The 12,104-nt window shown below is 38.4% G+C and overlaps 2 protein-coding genes across 2 annotated transcripts in view; one reads left to right on the top strand and one right to left on the bottom strand.

The window, feature by feature from the left end:
• Positions 1 to 7,063, bottom strand: part of RABGAP1 (RAB GTPase activating protein 1) — a 69,475-nt gene extending 62,412 nt beyond the window's left edge. Inside the window, exons 1-2 of the mRNA XM_075520128.1 lie at positions 6,862 to 7,063; positions 203 to 437 (exon numbers count right to left, since the gene is read on the bottom strand). Of these exons, the coding sequence (XP_075376243.1) occupies positions 203 to 437; positions 6,862 to 7,011 (385 nt within the window). The 5' untranslated portion in view covers positions 7,012 to 7,063. The remainder of the gene's footprint in view (positions 1 to 202; positions 438 to 6,861) is intronic.
• PDCL (phosducin like) overlaps positions 1 to 12,104 on the top strand; it is a 96,686-nt gene that overhangs the window by 25,363 nt on the left and 59,219 nt on the right. The window lies entirely within an intron of this gene.

Below are 12,104 nucleotides of genomic sequence, written 5' to 3'. Positions count from 1 at the left end.
TAGCAAGTGTTTTCAGAAGAGAGGACAGTTCAGCATATGTTAACTCTTGCATCACATAACCTGGCATTTACTGCACTAGGTGATTATAATGGGAGAAATGGGGAAAGGTTGGCGGACACGCCTGTACTTAAATTCTCCTTCCTTTCCCTACAAAAAGCTACCTCATAAGATACCACCAGGCATTCCCCATTTTTTTTCTAACCTCCCTGGGACGGTTTCACTGGCAAACTCATTTCTGGTTTCTGGAGTCCTGCCACCGACACTGGGTTAATGGTAGAGGATGCTGAAGCTTCAAGCACAACAGGTTCTTCCCCATCGCCATCAGTTCTAAGTTCTTCTCCATGGTCCCGGTCACTTGACTGATCTTCCATGGGTGGGTCCATCAGCACGTCTTCAAGCTCCCTCTGCAGCTGCTGTTCGCTTCCATTCCCCACAATCTAAGAGCCACAAACAGAGTTGGGACACAAAAAAAGACTGTTCAAATGAAAAAAAAGTACCCCTCAAGCACCGGGCCATTCATATGGCTTTTTCTGTCAACTAAAGCAGCAGTTAACAAATTTAACCTAGTTACAACCGTAAACAAAAAATGCACTGTGCAAATGCTCACCAGTACAGATTATATCCTCCCTCCTTTAGCAAATCAACAAGCTCAAAGCAGGAATTTTCTAGCACTGGAAAAGTGAGGAAATTACTCTCAAACTAGTCTTTAATCACCAACTACAAATACTAGTTTATGACAGAAGAAACTTACAGATGTCCACAGCACAGTGGTCTATAATAATTCTCAGAACAGTACCAGAAAGAGCGAAATATAATTACATATGCTACATGGTTCATGGGCAAGATAGCAAGGTTTCACAGGAAGAGAAGAATCTGCAACAGGATTATGCATCATGCTGAGGAGAAGAGGTAGTGTTGTTTTATTTCCTAACTCTCATCTACAGGTGACTCTACACTCATTGAAGTCAACGTGAAAGCAGGAAGCAACCTAAATGGTGCGAAATTAGGTCCTAAGCTAGAAAGAGAATGAAGATATTAATTTCAGGAAACTCTTACATACTGTATCTAAGGGAACTCTTTGTCCATTCCTCCGCAATTAATAGGGAAGTGACTGATGCTTTACATAGTCTAGAAATTAAGCATGGAAATGGACTTTACAGAAGTATTTTACCAAATGGCAGTTAGAGAAAGGTACTCGATTCCAACACTTCAACTGCTGCTGGTTATTGTTGGCACCAAAACTCAACCCTATGAGCAGATATGCATTTCTATATCCTTACATCTCTGTAAGCTTACTGACTTAAGACGCTACACGCAAGCTCATAAAATCCAAGTTGTGCAACTACCCCAAGTTCTCGAAGAGAGTGTAAATGAAATCTTATTAAAGAAAATTTTCTTTTTTTTAATCTGTAAAATAAGATAGTAAAGAAAGGAAGTGGTTTAAAAACAGGAGGAAGAATACAGAGCAGACAGAAATCTGCCCATAACACAATCTCAGTATCGAAGCAGATTCCATCTGCCTCAAAACGAGCATCTCATAGTAGACAATTAAATTATCTTGAAAGTACCTGAAGCAATGGCCAAGCTTCTCACATTTTAACAGTATACAAATCAACCTGAAGTCCAGTTAAGATTGCTGAAGTAACACTGGAACAGATAATAGAACACCTTCATGCACACGGATGAGCCTTGCAATGAATTAAATATACTATGAGCAAAACATCAGATGTTACTTAAATATTTGTACCTGCATTTCCACCAGGCAGGTCTCAGGAATAATTACAGTGAGATTAGAGGTTTCTCAGCCAAGTCAGAATTCTGACATATGGTCATTTCCATCGCATCCCCAAAGACAAACGTCTCAGTTCAGAGGGAAAAGGAAGAAACACGAAGTTTACTTACTGTCTTCTCTTTCACACTCAGACCCACAATCTCCAAATAATTATCTGTATCTGCCGCCTCTATCTACATTGCATTAAAGGTGTAAACTGCATATTAGTTTTCTGGTGAAAAATAACTATTTAGTACCCAAGAATATTAACAAAGAACAGAAACTTCTGACCTGGAATTACTCTAGAATAGAGCAGAATACAATTAGTTTAAGAGAAGAAAAGTCCCAGATCCCTGCTCTTCAGAAGAAAGTAAGCAAAAAATGAAATTCACAGGTAGTGAAAAAAACAGCAAGCACACAAGATCCTAGAGGATGGAGGGACATTAAAAAAAAAAAAGTAATAACCTAGTGACTGTTTTACTACAGAATCTAAACAACAACAACAAACCTGTGATATGTTTATGCTCTTGAAACTCACGCTAAACAGAAAATACTTTTTTAGTATGGATTAAAATATATTCATATGCTATCTGGGATCATCTACCAGGAGTAGGACAGAGTAACTGCCTTACTGAGCTGTACATCCACAGAAGTATCAGTAACCTCTAACTAGTTACAGGAATCCACAGATTTGCATTCTCCTCCCAATAATTTTAGTATTAATTTGCATGATTCATCATGGAAGCAATGAAAAATCTTGCACAAGCATGTGGTCATCAAAGGCATAATCCTTTTAAGTATCAAGTTTGTTATTCAGGTCATTGCAGGCATTCGTCAGAAAGACCATGATGATGGAAGATGCACCATGTTACTTTACTGTACACAATTTATATGTTTTGCAACAAAATATAATGAATCAATTACAATGTCCTGCCAGCCCTGTTAAAGCCTATATATTAAAATCCTAAAGTAACTTCTAGTTTACAGGATCTGTTTTCTATGAAACTTGAAGTTAAAATTAATTCTGGCAAAAACCTGCATCTCATATGCTTTTGCTCACAGTGATTAAACAAACTTCAGTCTGGGTTTGAGAAAGGAAGGTGAGGAATTTATATCCAGTGAGAATTAAATGTTGTAATGGTAGTAACATAAAATACACATGAAAAACCTTCTATTCTATCAAGATCACAAGCCTAAAAAGTCTGAACGGTGATCTACTGTATTTGGGAAAATAATCAGTATCAATAACTTATATCTAGATACTGCCCTATAAAACCTGATCTTGAAAATAAAAGTTCCTAAAAATAGTAGTGACAGGTAAAACACAACTCCAAGTTGTGTACGGTGTAACAGGAAATTGGCACGTAAAAAGAAAAAAAATCCGTCTTGTAAATATTCTAAAACCTCATCATCAAAATCTTCATTTAAAAAGTAATTTAAAAGAATCCCTCCAAGAAAGCCTTCCTTCTCAGCACAGACTACCCTCAAAAAAGAATTCTAAAAGACACAGTAAATATACTTTTGGACTGGAGGAGCTGTGCTGTTCTCATCATCCTAACAATCAAGTGCAACAAGCCAGCTGCCCAAGAAACGAGGCCTAAACTACAAAGACTAACTTCATGTCAACCACCCTCTTATGCAACCATATAAATTCACCGCATCGTGGGAACAGTGCACATTAAGATGTAAACATGCTTGAAACTTTGCTGCAACCCAAAAAAAAAAGTAAGAGGCAGCACAACAGAGTGCAGCAGAACTACGGGTAAAAGGGAAGAACAAACAAGGTGTACCTAATAAATGCTTCATGTAGCTTTGCTTGAGATAGAGGAGAGAAACCATTTACCCTAATCATTGTTTTCTCCATTTCTCACAAAACTGAAAACTAATTTTACTTAACCTTTAAATAGGATGTAGCGAACTCCCTTTACAGCAACACAAGGGATTTATTAGAACTGTAGTTTATTCCCTTCTCCTGACGCATGTGCTGCTGGCCTCTGCTCCGAGAGGTCTCGTTGTAGCACGTAGTTCAAGAACTCCTGTTCTACAGGGTGCTCCAGAAGCAAGGCTTTCATAAATCCAGTTCAGTCCCACCGGCAGTGGGCAAAAGCAGACACAGAAGCAATACTGGAAAGCAGAGACAGCTAGCAAATTATATTTCTGGAAAACAATCACTGACAACCCTTTTTTAAAATCAAACCAGGTATTTCAGCATAGACAAAAGCAAAAACACATTTATGAATTATGACCAACTGAAGAAAAATATGGCTCCTGGTTGTATTCAGAAGAAATATTTCTCTGGCTGGGCTTGAGAAAGAACAAAAATAAAAACGTGCATTAAGTCAGTCCACAGCACTATCAATTAAAACTATAGCATATCAACAAATTCGAAATGAGAGCCTTAGGTTTGATGTACAAATTTCACAGCCTATCACATTCAACAAACACAAGCCTAAACTTCTAGCTCCCTCCTCAGACTGCGCTTAGCCAATCAATGTAAGATCCTCAAACTGCTTTTCCAAAGAAACAGAACACCAGAAAAAGACATCTGCTCAAAGATGAACCTGAACTTATTTTCTGCTTTTCTTAGTGGGCACATCCAAGCAAATGGGTTTTAACATATACAAACAAATTTACTTAGTTATAAGTACCAAAGCAATTGCTTTTCCCTGAAAAAAACTCATCTCAGTTGTTCCTATGAAATACATAACCTCAGTTCTCTTGTTCTACTGTTAATACTAACTTTCCATATGCTACTTAAAGACTTTCAGATATCACGGTGACAGTACTTTTAACATACCTCTGACAACTTTCGCAACTCCACTTATCCATGCACACAATAAAGACTTTAATAATACAGTAAAACTGAATACTGAATGACTATTTGCAAGCTGAAAAAAAAGGTACCAAGAACAAAGCCATATTCTAGGGTAGTATGTCTCTTTTCTCACAGAATAGCCAAAGACAATTTCTGACCCTAAGAACAGCTAAAAAGTCTTCCCCCATTTCCTCTGTTAAAAGTTTTCACCTCCTTAAGTAGAAGGAAGGAGGTTAACAGGAAGATCCCCTTATGGGAGAATTTAGACTGCGCACTGACTGCTTATCTAAGGTATAATGTTTCCATTAATCACTGAGATTGCAGCCAATAACCAAACAGCACACACTCTCAAATGCCAGAATACTGAAAAAGGCTCAAGGTGAATCACTTTGTTCAAGGATTGTGCTCAGTCTTGGCACCAAGTTCATAAAGAAGCTTATCTTTAAGACCTACAAAGCTCTGTGACATTCAGTGCCAAACAAGGGAACAGCACAACTTTATTTTACAATTGTTGATGATCAGGAGACAGCAGTGCTAATGTTCTTCTCCCCTCATCAAGAGGAACAGCATACCTGCAGCCAGCATTTTATAAACCACTTTGGAAATAAACACATGAGGAAAATTTAAGAAGTACATTTCAGGAGTTGGTTTGAAATTCATTAAGCATATTCTCCTCTGAAATATTTGCAAGCTTTTTGAAGATTACTTTATATACAAGTCTCTGATTTCTTTGATTGTACTAAACAAGATATAGCGTATCATACAAACACTGCAGGACAGCCACAACAAGGCAAGTGTTAGACCAGCAATACAAATAGCTCCCATGTGGAGCAAGAATTGTTGCAGACTACGGCATTTCATGTTTCCAAACTTTCTTTGGGAATAACAGGATGGAATGGAAAATCTGGTTGACCGTGTCTGTCTCCTGGGGTCTCAAATGATGCATCGCAACTTGGGGAGCTAATTACATACCCTGCCACATAAGCATTCTCAAGATAAGCACCACTATGGAGACTACTCTGAATTCTAAAGTATTTATACCTGCTGGTATTTGCAGCATCTAGAAAGACAAGCGTGAGGTTACAGTCTTTCAGCGGGTTTCACAGATCACCAGGCTGACTGTTCAAGAAAATTTCAGGGTTTTTTAGACTATCCTATGATGTGAAGTGGCAATCTTCTGCAATAGCAATAAAATATAAGTGAACATTTTTGCCAGATTAAGAAAAAGTAAGATCTTGAAACTCTTAACTAGCAGAATTAGCTTGAAGTCCTATGTAAAAGAAAATAGCCACTATAATGGCATGTCTTGTCCAGGACTCAAAGGAATGCAAGAAAAACAAGCAAAGCAGTTGGGAGGTAAAAGCAAGATGAGCAAAAGCATCAAGAAATGTTCAATAAAGTCTCTGTTACAACTGCTGCTAAGGAAAAGAGGAACACCAATCCAACAGGCAGAACACATGATTTCTTATCATCTCTAAAGACATTATTTTTAAGACACAGATGTGACTGTAGACTTCAGTCCCTTGCGATGGTAGAATATCTCTTTCCATCTCCCACAAAGAACATACTAACTTGACTCACTCTAGGAAAGATCCGGGTTTCAACACACTAAAATGACAGAATCTGGAGTGACCACCTTACTTCTGTTACTTTGCTTAAAGACTGCTGAAATACAAATTGGGATGAAAGACTTTAAGAAGCAGGGGGAGGAAAAAAAAGAGAGAGAGAGAGAGTGACAAGGGTCTCTTTTCAGAACACCACTTTTAGAAGTGAGAAGATGTCAATGCCCTTCCAATTCACACAAGCCTACCACATAGGCTTGTATTGTCCGGTTAATGCCAAGTTGTTAGTTATAACTGCACTTCTACATTTCTTAAAGAGAACATTTCACATTGGGGAAAACTTTAATATATATTTTAATTAACAGATATGGTCAAATCAAGTGTATGTCAATATTGCTTTCTATCTGAAAGCTGTGATAAAATCACAGTTCCAAGTTCTTGACAGCCAGTCTGTTTCATCCTAAGCACTTCATGAAGGATTCTGCAAAGTGGGGAAAAAACCCCACAGGTAGTGATGGAGAGAGCTCTTACTCAAAACCTAATTATCACCTCTGACATCAGCAGAAGTAATGCAGAAATCACTGGCAAAATTGATTCCTGAATAAGTTCTCCCTTCTGTCAAGTTTTCCACAATAAAGAAGTCCCTCTTTAAGCTCTCTATGGTTAGTTTGGTTTAGAAGTATAGGGAACAAACTCAGGTTATTGATTCTTACCTTCAGTCCTGTTTTTTCATCATCACTACCATTATTTGTAGATGGTGTTTCATCCCCTTGCCTGGAAACCAAGACAAAATCTTCACTGTTAAGAGTGGATACCGAGTCTGAAGAGACACTGATTTTTCCAACAGAAGCCTTGTCATCCATGACTTAAAAAGGAAGTTCGATTCATGAATGAGATTAAATATGTTATAAACTCCTGAAAAACAAAAATCATAAAAATACTTATATAAAACTTCATGCTAAAATGCTCAAACGTTTCTTTTCAGAAACCTGCTGACTAGTTATAAAAAGTAACACATCTGACAGCATAACCAAGTTACAACTCTTCTGTCAGTGTACACTCATGGTCCTGCTTTGATTTTCCTAAGAAGCACGCTACTACTAGAGCACTGGTTTCCACAGCTCACAAAAGGGAAGTTAATAAATCTTTTTGCAGTATTTCATTATTATGTCAGGCACCATTTTCTACACATAGCACAAAACAGGCCCTTGGAACATACACCACGCCTGCTGACAAAGGACTCGTATTAAGGCCAGAACTATAAAGTCCATTTACTTTCTTCAGATAATCTGTCTGCCTTCACCTATGTTCATGCAAAAATTACTTTTGTAGCTATCAGAGCTCACTGTATGCTGCAGTCACATTCTTTCCCCCCCCCAAAAAAAGAGTTAGATCTAACTCTTGATACTTTGTGGTAAGGATGCTCTAAAACCTTGGGACATACAGCTTTTTATGAATCTATGCTGAATCTTCTGTACTGTAAGGAACAATAAAAGAAAAGACTTCCAAGAAGCAGGAAGAACAGCGTAGGCTGGATCAGTACTGAGAATCAGAGCCAACAGAGGATTTTAAAAGGCTGGAACTGGCACCGAGAGGCATCTGAAGAAAGGAACAAAAGGTGAAGTTCAGCTGCACACCTTGAACTCTACAGCACAGATTCTCAGAATCCGTGGCTCAAAACAGACTGCCGTGATAAAAATGGGTGATTAAATTTCCCAGAAACCCAAATATACCCTTATCACAATGGCTCGGGTCTTCACATACGCCCAAGCATGACCAAAGCCAAGTGCTTTTTCAGCCTCAAGTTATGTCTTACATTCGGTGGAGCACTGTCCCAACCTGGCTTCCAACAGAGCAGCCAAACAACGGAGAAACCTGGCATATCCACAAGCATGGCTCATCGCATTCCTCTGTGAACCAAGAACAATGCACCGAAAATAGCAAAGCCTGCTTTTATTTCTATCAATACCCTTCTCTCCACAGCCACCAATATGACTTGAAAATCTGCCAGGAGGACAACAAATTATTTTTCCTCTGGGTTATTTTTAACCTGATTACTTTCCTGACCAAGTCACCTCATGGTCCTGAAACATGTTCCACTGGACAACTGAAGCAGTGCGCAAGAGGAAGAACAGATGTGGGTTGATCATGAATAACAATATACCTATGATTATTGGGTTTCATTTTCAAAAGCATATAAGATATTTAGATATCCTTTTCAAAAAACCATTTTAAGATCTTTCAGTGAGACTTACTGGCTGAGAAATTTAGATACTTTGAAAAGTTTTACCCACTGTATGTGTCTATCTGGTATTACTCACAGGTACCTTAAAGGTAGGGCAGAGTTCTCATTTTTAAAGATGCTTTTGCTTAAAGAATTCATGTTAAAACATTTCTATAGAAGTTCCTTATTGCACCATCTACATAACACACAGATCATCTGAAAATAACCAAATCAAATATACTGAAACACAGAATAAAAATAAGCTTCACTTAATATCCCTTTGGCCGTACTGTTTTCATTCAAACAGTGCAAACTCATCTGCCACACTAAGACAGTATGAGTAGAAGCGCGGGCTTTGATCACAAGCAGCTGTAAAGATCATCTAGGCAAGGATCAATTTAGCAATTTATTTTGGTATAGCGCGTTTGTCTTGAAGTGTTAATTTCACCTATTTCCAAAGTCTTTCAATCTGACACCTTTCACCAACATTAACTTCAATCAAAGAAAAAGTATGCAGTACTTTTGCATACTCCTTTTTTTAGTAGCGTGGTGTAAACAGACATCACACTCGATCCTGGAGCACAGCTGGCTCAGCCTAACCCCTACAGTAATTTCACAATACAGAATTGCAACAGCAGAAGGTCCCGATTAGCCCAACTTTGCCAATCTTACATTGAGCAAAAGTCTTACTGAAATTACACAAGATAAGAGAGCACAGGAAAGGGACAATGTAGTAGGCTACTGTAAGAAGCTTTTGTTTATTAGTGATGTATCAGCAAGCCAGGCTCAATTACCCAACCGCGCTAGAATCAGCCACAGAGGTTCATCGGAATAATGCTCAAATAGTCAAGGTGCAAAAGCACAGTCTTAAAATACTAAAAATGCTAAAATATTGCCTGAAGTTAACAAAAATTTCCATATTCCCATACTTTGCTTTGCATGCATTTTATTTCCTCTGTTCCTTGCTATCACTTTGTTCCATGCCGATTACTGCATGGATCATTTTACCTGAATCAGAAAACTCACAATGGCAGAATCAACAACAGAAAGCCTATGAGCTCATTAAAATATGGGCCAGCCTCAAAGGGCACACATCAAAGACCAGCAGAGCAATTAAGTGTGGCAGGCTTATGACTCCTCTGGAATCAAAAAGCAAGAACAAACAGCGGTGACAGTGCTCTTTAGTAATACCTGCAACTTGGCCAAGAACTGAAGCTTTCTGTTCTCACAGTTTAGAGAGGCAGGAGAAAAGACCCCAGCCAAGTGCAGATCTCAAGTTTTAACGTTTCTCAGAAGAAGCCAATGTCTCATCCCTTACAAGGAAAGAGACTTTAGTTTGTTTCAACATAAATAAAATAGGAGCTTTTGAATTCAGCCTAGTTTAGTTCCTGACACAAAACTACACCACAATAATGTAGTGTTTGCCTAAAGGCGTCTTTAGACCTCTACAGGAGATGAAGCGTCTAGGTAAAACACATACTAAGAGGCAAATCTTAAACAACTTATTTCTTCGCTCACCTGCATAATTAAATGGGTATCCTGGCCTCTCCTCACACAAAAGACCATTGGAAAAAGCTGCAAAATGAGAAAGGCAACATGGCTGGCTTTTGGGTCACTGCTTTTAATTCACCTTCGCTCTATGCTTGCTGTTGTTACAGAATGCTACAATGCAAGTCCAAGACTCAAACTATCTTTTTAAAAATGTTCTTGTTTATCTTTAAAGCAACCAAACAACAGTAGCAACCTACCTTGCTCTCTGTATTCAAGATAACATGCAAAGGTACAGCAAAGACACCATTCACCGTGCTAAAATCTCAAACAACTGGAAAACAAACCTATCAAAGTTCAAGATTAGTTACATAGATTTATAAAATATTTATCCTTTGCTTTCCTATCCTCTCCCAAGTATTTGGCACCTGACCTGCAACTTGTGATCAAAATTTTCCTTGTAACTACTGCCAGAATTAATTTAAAAGAGCTTTAAGCAAACAGTATATAAAAAAAAGAAAACCAGAAACCTTTCCATTTTACATTACTGTAAGAGACTGAGGCTTGAATGCCACCTTGAGACACGTACAAGTGAAGGCACCTGTAACTATGGCTGGTCTCACTCCATTTCCAAGGGGCACCCGTTTTCCAGTGTTCAGAACATCCACAGCCACACAAAAAGCCAGAGGGTGAGCAGAAAAATCAATGTTTCAGCTGTGAACTCCTTAGACTGCTTAAAACAGCGGTTACCTTTAAGCCAACAGCAGATGTAGCACCCTTAGCACTGAATTTAAAGGGGAATACAACACAAAATATACTTAAGTTTTGGGTTTTCAGGGCAGAAAAGAGAATAAGCATGAGAACAGGTATGCAAACTAGAGAGTAAAAGAGATTTTTTTCCCCATTCATATCTTTCTCAGCTTTTGTAAATCAGCTGCAGTTCCTACAGCGATTCCACAAAGTTACAGTGTATCTGATGAAGAATGCACCAGATATCGAAGAACAATACAGCAATATTAACTAAATTACTGAAGAATATTATAATTCAAGAAGCTGCCGTGAACAGCAAAGACAGAAAGGCTGGCATGCAAAAGAAACCAGTATCCTCTATCCCCTAAAATATAAAAACACTAAGCATAATGTTAAAAAACATGGAAAACAAGGAGGTAGCACACGGCCAAGACACTGAGGTGACTGACTCAATGCAAACTGATTCACTAAAAAGAACATATATTCTGTTTCTACTCCTCTGGCTTTACACATAACCTAACAATAATACCCAGTACGGTTCAATTTAAACATATAAAGTTCTACTTTCCTAGTTTTCATCATTAGCATCTTAGTGCAGGTGAAAAGTGGAATTTGTAGCAGAGTTCAGAAGCTTTGCAACGTACTTTGCAAAGCTGTTTTATGACAAATAAGCCAGCATTCTTTAGGATTCTTAGCCCTTTATAGTCTGGCATCTGCGATTTTTTTACCTTCACAATTCATATAGCGTACATTTATTGTTTTACAAATACACAGCGAGTCCTGAAAAAAGCCTGGAAAATGCTACAGCACAATGCCGTCATTACAGGTGGTCATGCCAGGTGTTTCAGTCTGAGCAGCATAAGAAACGTAAGAGCAAAAGGGATGTCACACCGACAGACACGTGGGAAAGGAGCTGTGGTTTGCCTTTTTCTGAGCACACGCACACCGCCTGTGTTTTATTGCAGCTTCGGGAAAAAACACATATGAGAAAGATCAATCACTAGCAACCTGTTTCTTCTCATGTATCACATGATTAGTCTGCATAATCATATGTTTGATCTTTACCCACCTTCCCTGTACAAATCACACTCTCAAAAGCAACGAGAAGTATTTTGCACTCAGAATGAAGCAAGAAAGCCAGTGCATATGAACACAAAGATTTAGGATGACTAAAGAGAGTAATTAATAAAAAACAGCAACTACAACAGTAACTTTTCTGTTCATTTTAAAACACACTGACAGCCACAGATGTTCCCACTAACCTCAAGAGCCAAAAAACCCGATATTTATTTGGAGATAATGCTGCCTCAAATTTCACCCCCCCCTCCTCCTCTCAAGAGCAGAGAAGCACGGATCTCAGGAAGCCGAGTGAATCATTGGCCATTGTACGCAAAACGAGGAATCAGACAAAACACAAGAGTTAAGCTAATGCAATCTTTGTTAACAATCCTTAACAGATTCGTAGTTATTGCCAACATAATTTTGCTTTTAATC

This window comes from Mycteria americana, chromosome 17 (genome assembly GCF_035582795.1).
Source record: "Mycteria americana isolate JAX WOST 10 ecotype Jacksonville Zoo and Gardens chromosome 17, USCA_MyAme_1.0, whole genome shotgun sequence".
In the NCBI taxonomy this organism is placed as follows: Eukaryota; Metazoa; Chordata; class Aves; order Ciconiiformes; family Ciconiidae; genus Mycteria; species Mycteria americana.
Note: the sequence above shows the minus strand (reverse complement) of the source record. Positions and strands in the feature narration are given on the sequence as shown.